The 14,855-nt window shown below is 42.7% G+C and overlaps 1 protein-coding gene across 31 annotated transcripts in view; it reads left to right on the top strand.

Annotated features, from left to right (window-relative positions):
* The window catches only part of ZDHHC20 (zDHHC palmitoyltransferase 20), an 82,787-nt gene extending 78,823 nt beyond the window's left edge, over window positions 1-3,964 (top strand). For 22 of the 31 annotated variants that reach the window (XR_011378908.2, XR_011378909.2, XM_070049150.2 and 19 more), the window contains one exon: window positions 684-3,964. Coding sequence is in view for 10 of the 31 variants with exons in the window: in XM_070049150.2 (XP_069905251.2) it covers window positions 684-691 (8 nt within the window). In the remaining 21 variants the exon portion in view is untranslated. The remainder of the gene's footprint in view (window positions 1-683) is intronic. The other 9 variants (XR_016213388.1, XR_011378913.2, XR_007921211.3 and 6 more) reach the window with 2 other exon arrangements.
* Window positions 3,965-14,855: the final 10,891 nt, after the last annotated feature.

The following is a 14,855-nucleotide window of genomic DNA, read 5'->3' as shown; positions in this document are numbered from 1 at the left end:
TTGTTGAGTCTCCTCAGCTGAAACGCCTCCAACAGTTGCCATGGGAACTTCTTCAGGCCTTAACAGCAGTCTTAGAACAGTGTAGGTGGACAGCGTGGCTCCTCAAGTGAGGACTGAGTCAGCAGCCAGGGAGGACTATTTAAGAGCAAACACAGCAGGTTAAGCTGCTGCTAAGATGCCCACATCCCGTATCAGAGTGCTGGTTTGAATCCCAGCTGCAACTCTTGTAATCTAACTCCTTACGAATACATCCTGGGAGAGAGCAGATGATGGCTTACATGCTTTGGCCACCGCCACCCACATGGAGACCTGGATAGAGTTCTGGGCTCCTGGCCGTTGTGATATTTGCAGAGAGGACCAGCAGATGGAAGATCTATCTCTCTGCCCCTCTTCTTTCTCTCACTCTCTCTCATTCTCACTGTGTCTTCAAGTAGATGAAAAAATAAACATTAAAAAAAAAAAACACCCCTATTAAAATACTCTTGTAGATGCTTCAGGGAAAGAAGAAAGTCAGTGATATCCCCTTAATGCTTTCAAATTATTTATTATTATCTTCATAGTATTAAAGAGCATATTTCCTGTCTTATTCTATTAGCAACTTTATACTTTAGCCCACAAAACCATTTAATATTTTGAGAAATAAAAACTTAAGTTTTAATCAGTAATTGTTTTTATTTTTATAGGTATTTAAACACATTGTGGACTATTTTCAATTTTATTTGCAAGAAAATGATCAATGGGATGAGATAATTGAAGTATAACAGAAGATATATTTTTAAAAAAGGAAGCCTTTGTACAGTTCGCTGGATCTACAGAAGCCCTTCTCCAGAGCAGAACGATGCCTTAATCCTAAGTGTCCATTTGTGCAGCACACTCACAGCGACAGAAGTGACTTAATTTTTACTTTGGAAATAACGCTTACCTGTATGAGATGCTATAATATGAGCTATCACCACGTGTTAACATGGCATACTTACTTTCCTGATACCTGAGTTACATTATTAGAGTTGTTTCCTAGTATCCATATACATTTTCACTCCTAAAACACAAGGTAAAAACTTAAGTACTTCTAGGGCAGATGGTGGCGGAGAGTGAATAATATCAAAATTACTGTTGCTTGTACTGTATAAGGAAAAAACTTTTTTTTAATTGGGTATTTGCTAATTTATAATTACTGTTTTATACTTTTCAACATTTTTAATAAAGTTTTTTTATTTTTGGCTATAAAATAACAGAAGGATTCATATACCTAAATGTAATAATTTAGAACATAGAACATATTGGTATAATTGACTTAGTTAAGAGCATTCATGTAACCATGCAATGTTTTAGTGTGTGCCTAAGACTTAAAGAAAACTTGAAAGTGTAAGAAATATTTTGGAACCCCTCTGCTTTTTAATTATTTTTGGTTGAACTTTCAGGAGTATTTGTATGGGCAGGGAACAACAAAGGCACATGTGCTATAGGGATATTGGACACAATGTGAACAGGTGGAAATGGCTAGAAGAGAAGCCAAGGGAAAGATAGGAGGTATATTGTAAGCTGTTAAGAAATATTTTCAATCCTAAAGTTATTTAGAATAAAGCACGCTATGGAGATGACTTTCAAATTTCAATTTAAGTAATAACAAAAAATTATTTTGAAAATTTTTACAGTAATCTTTTAACAGCTTAACAGTGACTTGGGATGCAACTTGAGCTAGGGAAAAAACTATTTAGAATAATATGATCAGGAATGTTACTTGTCCTTTATACTGTTTCTCTTTCTCTCTCTCTGTCTCACTCACACACACACATACATACACATAACAATTCACTGCTTCCAGTGGGTGGGTAAGGAGAAATCTTACCAGCATCTCTAACTATTAAGGGTTAGTTTCCTTCTTGTAAAATCAGATTACAGGGGCCAAGGGGCTCTGGAATGAGTTGGACTGGATGACTCCTAACATGCTGTGATACCTAATTTTGCAAAATAACCTCACTTTTCATTCACCTAACAAACATCCTTGAAGTACTATCCATATGTTAAACAACATACTAGGGGACAGCTCTGTAATTTCCTTATGTAGCTTAAACTTTATAATTGATACTCTGGGTATAAAATTTGTAGAATTTATTTTATTTCCATTGGCTAATCTATTATTAGGTTTTCTAAAAGTTATTTTTCCCCCTTTGAACTGAAGGTATGTGTTAGCCTTGAAAACCTAGTTTAGGGTCTGATACTATGGATTCTCTCACCTTCGTTTCTTTAGTGTGAATCTTGATTCTAGAAGAAACTCAGAATGAGTGAAGAGATAGCAATTTCCAACCAAAATGTAAATTCAGTTTGGCAGTCTGTAAGTTACAAGGACACAGTAAATGTCTATAAACAGATTTGACTACGTACAGAAACACCTGGTACTTTTTGTGAGTATTGTTACATTTAGATCAAAGAGTTTGCATGTACAGCTAACAACTGAGGAAACTTAACTTTCTCCTTTAACCTATTCAGGCACCTTTATGGTATTAGAATCTTTCATGATTCTTTTCATTTGTTATTTAACATCATTTTTAATAGTACAGTTAAAACCTTTTCAGAAATGTTCAATGAAGCACTCTTATTTTAGTTACCTTTGATTTAATCTACAGCCAATATTTTGCTGCATTCTTAATAATATTTAGCTAAATTTATTCATAATGACCGTTTATCAAGGGCCTACAAATGGTATGGGGATCAGGGAAAGGCTGCCTCTTTGGTATTTCAACTGGTATTGATTATTGCTCTCAACTATTTGGTGGGAAAAGGTCCAAATGAAACCCTGCCAAAATTTATAATTGCTATCTTTGGTCTTCAAAAACTTGAACATTGGTGACAATACTCAAGGAAAATGAAGTTGAATTTCAGGTCTAGCCATTGCCATTAAAAAAAAAATTACACAAGAGACTTAGTATACCTGGGTACAGACTTACTTGAATACTCAGTACCTGAGGCATCAGACCAATATCACTATGCCAAACCAAAGAGCAGCTGTAGTGTATTAGGTATTAAAAATGAACATGTTTACAAAGTTAGGTTTCATCTTTACATAAGGGTGATTTTTTTAAAACTTTTTACATATGTAGCTATAAATGAGTTTGACTCTAAGGTTAGTTTAAATCAAATATTCAATGTTTACTTGAACTTCTGTTAGAAAGCAAATTTTGACAATGTTTACAGGATTGTTTAAAGATTATCTGACATGTGAGATTGCCATTCAGTTATCTTTAAAGCAAATGTATTTAAGGGCTTAGTGTTAGGACCTGCCTGTTTGGGGCACTGAATAGACAGTAACTTAAAAATGTATTTCGCTTATGTTGTTCTCAGACTGGCACTGCTATCAATGGGAAGTATTTTTAACTAAACTGTTATTAAGAAATTAATCATATTTTTGCATTTCAGCCAAAATAAAGACCATATCTAATAATCAGTTAGATACAAGTAATATGTAAATCTGAAATCCATATATTTCATATTATCTGCACTGTATTTTCCAGTTTAAATTTAAAATACAATATAGAAACAGAAAGATTCATATTTTTCTAATCACTTCACTCTGTTATTTTGTTGGATTACATAATGAAGCAAGGAATTGTATTTGTATTAAAAGATTAAGAAAGCTATTAGTTGTTTATTATATACGTGCATGGTTTCAGAGGAGTCCATGCCCATTTAAAAGAAAGATGGACAATATTTTAAAGGGAACTTTAATATGCTTTTATATAAACAAATTTGAAATACGGTTTACTTTGGTTGTCTTTACTTACCAAGTACCACCAGCTTGTTTTTCTCATTTGTGTAATCGTCAACCATGACTTGATGTTAACTCTGCTTTGTCTTTTGGATGACCTAACCTATATTAACATGTATGCAAAACATTTTCAACCTTACTTCAAAAATCATAATTGATCACTTTATTAATAAATAAAGGTAAAGCCTTGTATTTGAACCATTTTTGTTCTTGTTATAAAGAATGAATTACTTTTGATCAGCGTGGAAATCTGGTAAAATAGTGTTCAGTTAGAGCAAGCAATTGGCTAATAATCTGGGGGAACCCACCTCTCCAGCAGGTAACATTTCAGTCAACGAAATTGCACTTTAGTTAAGTTTATTCAAAACCTAAAGAGTTTAGCCTTCACTGCATATAGTTTAATTTCAAAAGTCACTTTAGGATCTTGAGTCACTATGAAGTGTTTGAGTTGTGGTTGCTAAAATGCTGAGTAACAGATTTTATCTTGTATAGAATTATTTTATGGCATCTCTGTGCCCAGTTCCCTTTCAGAGGGGTACAGTTGTGTTAGTGAAGCTGCTGAATATGGAAGGCTTGAGGTTGAGCTGTGATTCTCACTGTTCAGGCTAGTAATATTTCACAATATTTGCAAGAACCAGGAGAGGTTATAGAGATGAAGCAACCTTCTCCCCGACAAAACCTACTCCCCAAAAGAGTAGAACAGATGACATCACATTGGCCTCAGCTTTTGTCATTTTTTATAGGCTGGTTTTTTTTTTTTTTTTTTTTTTTTTTTTTGACAGGCAGAGTGGACAGTGAGAGAGAGAGACAGAGAGAAAGGTCTTCCTTTGCCATTGGTTCACCCTCCAATGGCCGCCGCGGTTGGCGCGCTGCAGCCGGCGCACCGCGCTGATCCGATGGCAGGAGCCAGGAGCCAGGTGCTTTTCCTGGTCTCCCATGGGGTGCAGGGCCCAAGCACCTGGGCCATCCTCCACTGCACTCCCTGGCCACAGCAGAGGGCTGGCCTGGAAGAGGGGCAACCGGGACAGAATCCGGAGCCCCTACCGGGACTAGAACCCGGTGTGCCGGCGCCGCTAGGCGGAGGATTAGCCTAGTGAGCCGCGGCGCCGGCCCTTATAGGCTGGTTTTTTGAGAATCACTCTGGCAGAGTAAAATCATGTTGGCCTCTTTTTTTTTTTTTTTATGTTAATATGAAGAGTGATTCAAGAAGGAGAAAGAGAGATCTCCCATCCACTAGTTCACTCCCCAAATTCCTGCAACAGCTGGAGCTGGGCCAGGCCAAAATCAGCATCTGGGAACTCCATTCAGGTCTTCCACACAGGTGGCAGGAACCCAAGTACTAGGGCCCATCCTCTGCTGCCTCCCAGGGTGCATATTAGCAGGAAGCTGAAACTGGAAGTGGAGCTGGGACATGAAGCCAGGCGCTCTGATGTGGCATGAGAGCATCTCAAGCAGTATCTTAATCCCTTCACTCTGCCTGCCCCTTGAGTGATATTTCTTCTCTGTAATTCCTCACATACTTCTCATCAAGACTGCCTCCTCCCTTCTCATCTTCCACATAAGCTAATTATTTTCATCCAGCTTTCCAACTCCCCAGTAGGCTTCTATCCTACTTCACATGACCCCAAGCCAAGTTACCACTTATGCTGCCTAGAGCGTTGTATTTGTTTATTTTATTTTACAATATATTCATTATGCACACTTTATAGCTAACTCACTAGATTATAAATTCTAGAGGACTGTTTTAGTCATTAACCCCACAAAGTGAACAATGAAGATGAAAAAAAATGTAATGAATTTCACATCCATTAGATTTTTTTCCTGTGATGTTTGCCCAAGTTACCATTAAAGCTAAGTGGGCATCAGAGCCTACAGAATCCCCTGAAATTTGAAAAAGAATAGTCACACTCCCATTCTGATGGTGGGCTACGCTGGTGTATTGCAGTCTCTGGAGAGCAGTTTGGCGGTATAGCTCAGGCTTTCAGATACTGCCCATATCCTTTGACCTAGTAGTTTTGCATTTAGGAAAATTGTGTGAATTTGCAGTACATGAGTATTCAGCAAACCTTCAAGAAGTTTGGAAAAATGAAAATATATTTGTCCATGCATAGTTCTATGCACCTTCCATGAACTTCTGGCAGGCCCTCTCATGCATGGATTTTTTTTTAATTATAAACTTCTTTCAACTCCATTTTTCTTTTCTTTTTTTTTTTTTTTTTTTTGGGACAGGCAGAGTGGACAGTGAGAGAGAGAGACAGAGAGAAATGTCTTCCTTTTCTGTTGATTCACCCCCTAATGGCCGCTGCGGCCGGCGCGCTGCGCTGATCCGAAGGCAGGAGCCAGGTGCTTCTCCTGGTCTCCCATGGGGTGCAGGGCCCAAGCACTTGGGCCATCCTCCACTGCACTCCCGGGCCACAGCAGAGAGCTGGACTGGAAGAGGAGCAACGGGGACAGAATCCGGCGCCCCGACCGGGACTAGAACCCAGTGTGCCGGCACCGCAGGATTAGCCTAGTGAGCTGTGGCGCCGGCCCATGATCTTTTTAAAGTACCCTCTTATAAGATTATTCATTGCAGTGTAGGAGTACTGTTTGAAAAAACCAAAGTTTGGAAACAACCTTTTGCCCCACCTTCACTTATGGCTGGCATATGCTGTGATGTATCTGAAAGGATACACCATCAACTAATAGGGTTGCCTTCAGAGAGGAAAATTGAGTAAGTAATTGATTCTATTTTGCTGTATTTTTTATGCAATTTTTCCTACCAGGTGCATGTATTTTCAAGAAGAAAAATTGTTCCTTAGACCTTCTGTATCCAATGGAGAAAGGAGGTTGTTTGATATAGGATGCTTGGCCAGTGGGCTAGCCATGTGGGAAAGAAGTTAAACCTACCTCTATCCTTCACATCATACGTTAAAAAAAAAAAATCCAGCTGGCTCGTGGACTTAAATACTAAGAAATACAGAAAGGTATGGGACAGGGAAGTATTTAGAAGCAATAATAATGCTGGTAATGATAAAAGGTGAACATCACATAAAAATTTTAAAAACAAATTCACAAAGGAATTAATAAGTCCTCAATAACACAACATATGAAAATAATCAAGTGAAAACTGTGATAAGATTATATTTTGATTAGTATAATTGCTGAGGATATGGACAAGAAAACATTTTTGTGGGAGTATAAAATGATAACTCTACTAAAAGCATTTTGGCAATCACTCAGGAATTGATACAGCAATACACATAGGGTCCTTTTTAAAATCAGTAAATAAGGACACCCAATGTCCATCAATAGAAAATGGCTTAAATTCTTTTATTTAATTCCAGAGCCCACCATGAAGCCATTTAAAAATTCATAAAAATCAAAATTTTCTCCATGGTAAAAGATCTAGAAATACGAAATTGCAGAAATCTACGTATATAGTATGATCCCACCTGGAACTGACAATGCCAAGCAGTGTACTTGTGTGTTCAAATGTGACCCATTGATTGAGCACCATGCCAGAGGATGGGTGAGTGGTGGGGACAGAACCATCGCTGTGCTGTCCCAAGTTATGTCCATGTGTGGGACCCACCTGGGGGACATAGGGAAACCCCAGGACACTGCCTCTGAAGGGGTCAAAAGGTACTTGGGCAGCCATTGCCGGAGCCCAAGACCACTGTAGGGCTCTGGGCTTGTTTGATGTAGGAAGTGAGAAATGTTGGCTTACGATTTGCTTCATTTAGCCACCCAAAGTGACAAGCATTTACGTGGAGGATTTCCCAATTATACGCCTGTGCATATGCTATGAACTCACTATTGACAGCTTTTCCCTCAATTGTTAAAATAAACTTAAAATCTGGTGGCAGTTTGCCCTTTTGTCTTTTTAAGATGAAATGTTCTTTCTCCCTCCCACTATACTGTAGACTATAAACTTTATTATAGACTGCCTTTCTTTATGGACTGTGCTGATAATGTGAACTTGTACTAATAAAATACTAGTGCTTTCAGGTTTCGACATGGGACGTTTTCATGATTCATGACAATACAAAGCTGTGTGTTAGAGCTCAGTCGTATAAAAAAAAGTGTATACCCACATCCTGCACTCTGATTTTGTGATTGTAAGTGAGTGTGGTTTATTATCTAATTCTTTTTCAGCTTCCTGTTGAGCATGTATTACTACTAAAATCTGAGTGGAGTCAGCACTGTGGTACAGCAGGTTATGCTGTTGATTGCAATGCCGGCATGCCATCTCAGAGTGCTGATTCAAGTCCGGGCTGCTCCACTTTCTGTCTGCCACCGTGTACAGAGTAGCATATAGTTCCTGGCCCCTGACCATTGCTAGCATTTGGAAAGTGAACCATTGGTTGGAAATCTCATTCAAATAAGTCTTTTAAAAAATTAAAATTTGAGGAGTAAAACCTGAAAGCGTTGGAAGATCACACATATGCTCGGAAAAAGGAGAGTAGTAAGCGGAATACTAGAAAGATTATTCATTTTCCTTAGTGTGTTGTTACATATTTTACAACTCTATATTTTAATATATGTAAACACAAGGCCGGCACCACAGCTCACTAGGCTAATCCTCCGCCTTGCGGCGCCGGCACACCGGGTTCTAGTCCCAGTCGGGGCGCCGGATTCTGTCCCGGTTGCCCCTCTTCCAGGCCAGCTCTCTGCTGTGGCCACGGAGTGCAGTGGAGGATGGCCCAAGTGCTTGGGCCCTGCATCCCATGGGAGACCAGGATAAGTACCTGGCTCCTGCCATCGGATCAGCGTGGTGCGCCGGCTGCAGTGCGCTGGCTGCGGCGGCCATTGGAGGGTGAACCAACGGCAAAAGGAAGACCTTTCTCTCTGTCTCTCTCTCTCACTGTCCACTCTGCCTGTCAAAAAACAAACAAACAAACAAATATATATATATATATGTAAACACAAAACCCAGACTAGAAGTAAAAAGAGGAGCCAGCATTGTGGTTCAATGGGTTAAGCCACCACCTGTGACACCAGAGTCCTCCATGAGCACCAGTTCAAATCCCAGATTCTCCACTTCAGATCCAGCCCCCTGCTAATGTGCCTGGGAAAGCAGCAGAAGATGGCCCAAGCGCTTGGGCTCCTGCACCCAAGTGGGAGACCTGGAAGAAGCTCCTGGCTACTGGCTTCAGATCAGCGCAGCGCCGACCATTGCAACCATCTGGGGAGTGAACCAGCAGATGGAAGACCTTTCTCTCTGTCTCCCTCTCTCTCTGTAACTCCACCTCTCAAATATATAAGTAAAATCTTTAAAAAAAAAAAGCAGCAGAATAAAATGTAATATCCTATGGGGACCAGTTTTGTGATTAACACCAGCATCCCATATGGATACTGGTCCAAGTTCTGGTTGCCCCACTTCCAACTCAGCTCCTGCTGATGCACCTGGGAGCAGCAGAGGATGGCCCAAAGTGCTTGGGCCCCTCATCCACGTGGGAGACCCGGAAGAAGCTCCTAACTCCTGGGTTTGGTCTGGCCCAGCCCTGGCCATTACAGTCATCTAGGAAGTGAACCAATGGATGGAAGATTCTTTCTCTTTCTCTAAATTTGCCTTTCAAATAAAAAAAAAAAAAAGTAATATCCTAGCTTTTAAAATGTTAGACACAAACATATGTATAAAATTTTTATATGCATAGTAAAGTATCTAAAAGGCCAGATGATAATTTTTTTAAGATTTATTTATTTATTTGAAAGGCAGAGTTACAGAGAGGCAGCGAGAGAGAGAGAGAGAGAGAGAGAGAGAGAGAGAGAGAGAGGTCTTCCATCTGCTGGTTGACTCCCCAAATGGCCACAACGGCGAGACCTGGGTTGATCCGAAGTCAGGAGCAAGGAGCTTCTTCCGGGTCTCCCACGTGGGTGCAGAGACCCAAGGACTTTGGGCATCTTCCACTGCTTCTGCCTTTCCAGGCCATAGCAGACAGCTGGATTGGAAGTAAAGCAGCTAGGACTCGAACCAGCGCCCATATGGGATGCCAGCACCGCAGGCAGTGGCTTTACCTGCTACACCACAGTGCCGGCCCCACCTCTACCATTTTCAATGACAAAAATTTTTAACATAGGACAGTCAGTAAAAAAGTGTAAGATAAGGAATCAGTGGTGGGGCCAGCGCTGTGGCTTAGTAGGTTAAACATCCTCTTGCAGTGCCAGCATTCCATATGGCACGAGTTCAAGTCCCAGCTGCTCCACTTCTGATCCAGCTCCCCACTAATGGCCTAGCAAAGCAGTGGAAGATGGCCCAAGTCCTTAGGTTCCTGCATCCACGTGGGAAACCCGGAAAAAGTTCCTGGCTTTGGACTCGCCCATCCCCAGTCATTGCAGCCATTTGGGGAGTGAACCAGCAGATGGAAGACCTCTCTCTTTCCTCTTCTCACTAACTCTGCCTTTCAAATAAATAATAAATCTTAAAAAAAAAAATCAGTGGTTGACGTTTTTGGCTTGAACAATCAGGGTGAATAAAATGTGAAGTCACACAATGGAGAACACCAGTAAGAACAGTTTTTTGGATAGAATAGAGTTTGAGGGACTGGCATTGTAGCGCAATGGGTTCAGCTGCCACCTGCAATGCCAGCATCCCACAGAGGCACTGGTTTGAGTCCTGGCTGCTCTACTTCTGACCCAGCTCCCCGCCAATGCACCTGGGGAAGCAGCCCAAGATGGATCAGGTCCTTGTGTCCCTGCACCCACATGGGAGACCCAAATGAATCTCCTGACTCCTGGCTTCTGCTTGGCCCAGCCCTAGCCACTGCTGCCATTTGGGGAGTGAACCAAAAGGTGTAAGATCTCTCTTGTGACTCTGCCTTTAGAATAAATGAAATAATTTTTTTTTTTTTTTTGACAGAGTGGATAGTGAGAGAGAGACAGAGAGAAAGGTCTTCCTTTTCCGTTGGTTCACCCCTCAATGGCCGCTGCGGCCAGCGCACCGCGCTGATCCGAAGCCAGGAGCGGAGCCAGGTGCTTCTCATGGTCTCCCATGGGGTGCAGGGCCCAAGCACTTGGGCCATCCTCCACTGCACTCCCGGGCCACACAGAGAGCTGGACAGAAGAGGAGTGACGGGACAGAATCTGGCGCCCCGACCGGGACTAGAACCCGGTGTGCTGGAGCCACAGGCTGAGGATTAGCCTAGTGAGCTGCGGCACCGGCCAAATGAAATAAATTTTTTAAAAAAAGTTTAGAGATTGGCACTGTGGTATAGCGAGTAAAGCTGCTGCCTGCAGTGCTGGCATCCCATTTGGGTGCTTGTTCAAGTCCCAGCTGCACCTCTTCTGATCCAGCTCCCTGCTACGGCCTGGGAAAGCAGTAGAAGGTGACCCAAGTGCTTGGGCTCCTGAACCCGGGTGGGAGACCCGAAGAAGCTCCTGGCTCCTGGCTTCGGGTTGATCCAGCTCCAGCCAATGCAGCCATCTGGGCCATGAACCAGTGGATGGAAGATTTCTCTTTCCCTCTGCCTCTGCTTCTGTCTTTCAAATAAATATTTTAAAAAGAGAGTTTGATCTGGGGCTGCTGTTGTGGCACAGTGAGATAAGCTGCCACACGCAATGCTGGCATCCCATATAGAGTGCTGGTTCAAGTCCCAGATACTCCACTTCCAATCCAGCTCCATGCTAATGTGCCTAGGAAAGCAGCAGAGGATGGACCAAGTGCTTGGGCCCCTGCCACCAACATGTGAGATCTGGATGGAGTTCTAGGTTCCTGGCTTTGGCCTGGCCCAGCCCCAACTGTTGCAGCCATTTGGGGAGTCAACCAACAGATGGAAGATCTCTCTGTAACTCTTTCAAATATAAAAATAAATAATACATCTGAAAAAAGACAAAGGCCTTTAAGAAGAAAGTTTTTTCTGAATATGTCTTTAAAAAATACATTTATTTATTTATTTGAAAGGCAGAGTTACAGAAAGAAAAGAGAGAGAAAGAGATATCTTCCATCCGCTGGTTCACTTCCCAAATGGCTGCAATGGCCAGGCCTGAGCCAGACAGAAGCCAGGAGCCAGGAGCATCCTCCAGGTCTCCCACATGGGTGCCAGGGCCCAAGCACTTGGGCCGCCATCTGCTGCTTTTCCAAGAGCCCTAGGAAGTGGAACAGCTGGAACTCAAACCAATCCTGATATGGGAAACCTGTTGTGCCACAGTGCAGGCTCCTGTTCTGAACATTTCAATGTTGGGCTCCACCATTAGTAGACAAAGTGCTTCAGATCTAAAGTCATCTGGTGTGAAAATCTAACCCCAAGTGGGGCTGGTGCTGTGGTACAGTTGGCTGAGCCTCCACCTGCTACAATGGCATCCCAAATGGGCGCCAGTTCATGTCCCAGCTGCTCTCTTCCAATCCACCTCTCTGCTTATGGCCTGGGAAGGCAGTGGAGGGTGGCATGAGTACTTGGGCCCCTATGCCTCCATGGAAGGAAGACCCAGAAGAAGCTCCCAGCTCCTGGCTTTGGATTGGCTTAGCTCCAGCCATTGTGGCCATTTGAGGAGTGAACCAGTGGATGGAAGACCTCTCTGTCTCTCCCTCCCTCTGTCTGTAACTCTGTCTCAAATAAATAATCTTAAAAAAAAATCCCTAGCAAGACTGACCAATAAGCAAGAAGACATAACTTACAAATATAGTAATGAGGGACTGGCACTGTGGCATAGTGGGTGAAGCCAGAGCCTGCAGTGCCAGCATCCCATATGTGTGCCAGTTCAAGTCCTGGCTGCTCCACTTCCAATCCAGCTCTCTGCTATGGCCTAGGAAAGCAGCAGATGGCCTGAGTGCTTGGGCCCCTGCAACCATGTGGGAGACCTGGAAGAAGCCCCGGCTCCTGGCTCCAGATCAGCACAGCTCCATCCATTGTGGCCATTTGGGAAGTGAACCAGCGGATGGAAGACCTCTCCTCACCCCCCTCTCTCCCTGCCTCTCTGTAACTGTACCTTTCAAATAAATAAATAAATAAATCTTTAAGAAAAAAAAAACAAACAGTAATGAACAAGATTATCACTACAGAGCCTACTGAAATCAAGAGAATGTTATAAGCAACATTATGCTAATACATATGACATATTAGAAAACACAACGTACCGAACTGGCACACAGGAAAATCTGAGTAGCAAAGAAAGTAGATTTGTAATCACAAACTTCCCCACAACTCCCAGCTCCAGAAAAAGATGGAAGAAGCACATCTTCCTATTTTCCCCACCAAGTACAAGTACATTGTATACAAAGCAAACAAGAAGCATATGCAAGGTGGAGAAGGCTGACCAGTCAGGAACCTCCAGCCAAAGGAATGACATAACAGTTGGTTTCCTTTTTTGTGTCCTGTCTCCAGAGTTGTGAAAACGTCAGTGGAGAAGACACAATAAGCCCCATGGAGAAAACTGCTTTCTGTAACCACAGGATCAAGAAAGGAACAATTGAGCAAGACAGAAAACATTTATACAATAACCACCCTACTGACCCAAACAGCGCAAACAGCACAAACATGCTCACACACACACACACCCCTCCCCGACATCAAAGCAGAGTGAGGAGCCTGCATTTCTGCTCTCCTACAGCTGTAATGAGGCGCTGCCCCTGTGCCATCCTGCTCGGGTCGTGTCCTAGTCTGTGTTGCTGTAAGGAAAGACCACAGACTGGGTGCTATTTCCCACAGTGCTGGAAGCCTGGACGTCCAAGATCAAGGTGCTGGCACTGGAGTATAATGAGGGTTGCTCTGCTTCCCAGATGGTGAATTTTGTTGCATCCTCGCATGGCAGAAGGAAGGGAGTGAGCCCACTCTGGCAAACCGTTTTTCTAAGGGCCCTAATCCATTCAAAGGGAAGAGCCCTCATGACTTAATCCATTCCATCTCGTGATACCACCATGATGATTTTCAACATGGATATTGGAGAGAAGACCATCATTCAAACCATAGCAAGTGGTGAGAGAGAGAGAGAAAGAGGGAGGAAATCTCCTATCCATTTGGTTCATTCCCCAAAAGCTTGCCACAGTAGTTTAGGCCAGGCCAGGGTTTCAATCTATACGTCCCACGTGGGTGGCAGAGACTCAGCAACTTGAATGATTACCTGCTGCCTCCCAGGGTGTATATTGGCAGGAAGCTGGAATCAGGAGCCTGGCCAGGACTTGAACCTAGGCGCTCCAATACCAGGTATCTCAAGTGGCACCTTAACTGCTATGCCAAGCACTTACCCCATGTCTTCCTTATTCTAACAGTGCTTCTCACAAAGCAGATGTTCTTAATTTTCATGAAGTCTAATTTCTCCTATTTCATTTTGAATCATTTTAGTTCATATGTAAGAAATTTTTCCTAAATGAAGGTCACAGAATTTTTCCTTTTTAAAATGCTATTCTTAGTTTTGTTTTCTAATTTTTTAAAAGATTTATTTGAAAGGCAGTATTCAGAAAGACGGAGAAGGAGAGGGGGAGAGAGAGAGATCTTCCAATCACTGGTTTTCTCCCCAAAAAGCTACAATGGCCGGAGCTGCAGCAGTCTGAAACCAGGAGCCAGGAGCTTCCTTCAGGTCTCCCATACCGGTGCAGGGGCCCAAGGATTTGGGCCATTTTCCTGCTTTCCCAGGCCACAGCAGAGCTGGACCAGAAGTGGAGCAGCTGAGACTCAAACATCCATATGAGATGCCAGCACTGCAGGCAGCAGCTTTACATGCTATGCCACAGCTCCGGCCCCATCCTTCATGTTTTTCATGCCACTAATTAAATGCTTTCAATGGCTCGACTACTTACATGATAAAATTCTCTAAGCAATCATAAGGTTGGTCTGAAATTCCTACTACTTATCTGCTCAACATGCTAACTAAATTTCCTCAAAGATCACCTCTTCTGAAGCTTTTCCTGACTGCTTAGGCAAGGCTGAAAATGCCCTTTCCCCTGGACTCGACAGCTGAACAGAGCCCAGAGAGCTCCACTAGGGCAATAAACAAGTAGCGTTCACAATGCAGGTGTGGCACAGGTCATACAAATGCTTCTCAGGGCACAATGGGGTTACATTCAGATAAACCCACTACAAATTAAAAGTATCAAAAAAGGGAGCCGGCAATGTGGCTCAGTGGGTTAGGCCACAGCTTGGGAAGTCCTCATCCTGTATGGGAGTGCCTGGTT

The sequence above is a fragment of the Oryctolagus cuniculus genome, chromosome 9 (genome assembly GCF_051225735.1).
Source record: "Oryctolagus cuniculus isolate XC-2025 breed Fujian yellow rabbit chromosome 9, ASM5122573v1, whole genome shotgun sequence".
NCBI classification, from domain to species: Eukaryota; Metazoa; Chordata; class Mammalia; order Lagomorpha; family Leporidae; genus Oryctolagus; species Oryctolagus cuniculus.
Note: the sequence above shows the minus strand (reverse complement) of the source record. Positions and strands in the feature narration are given on the sequence as shown.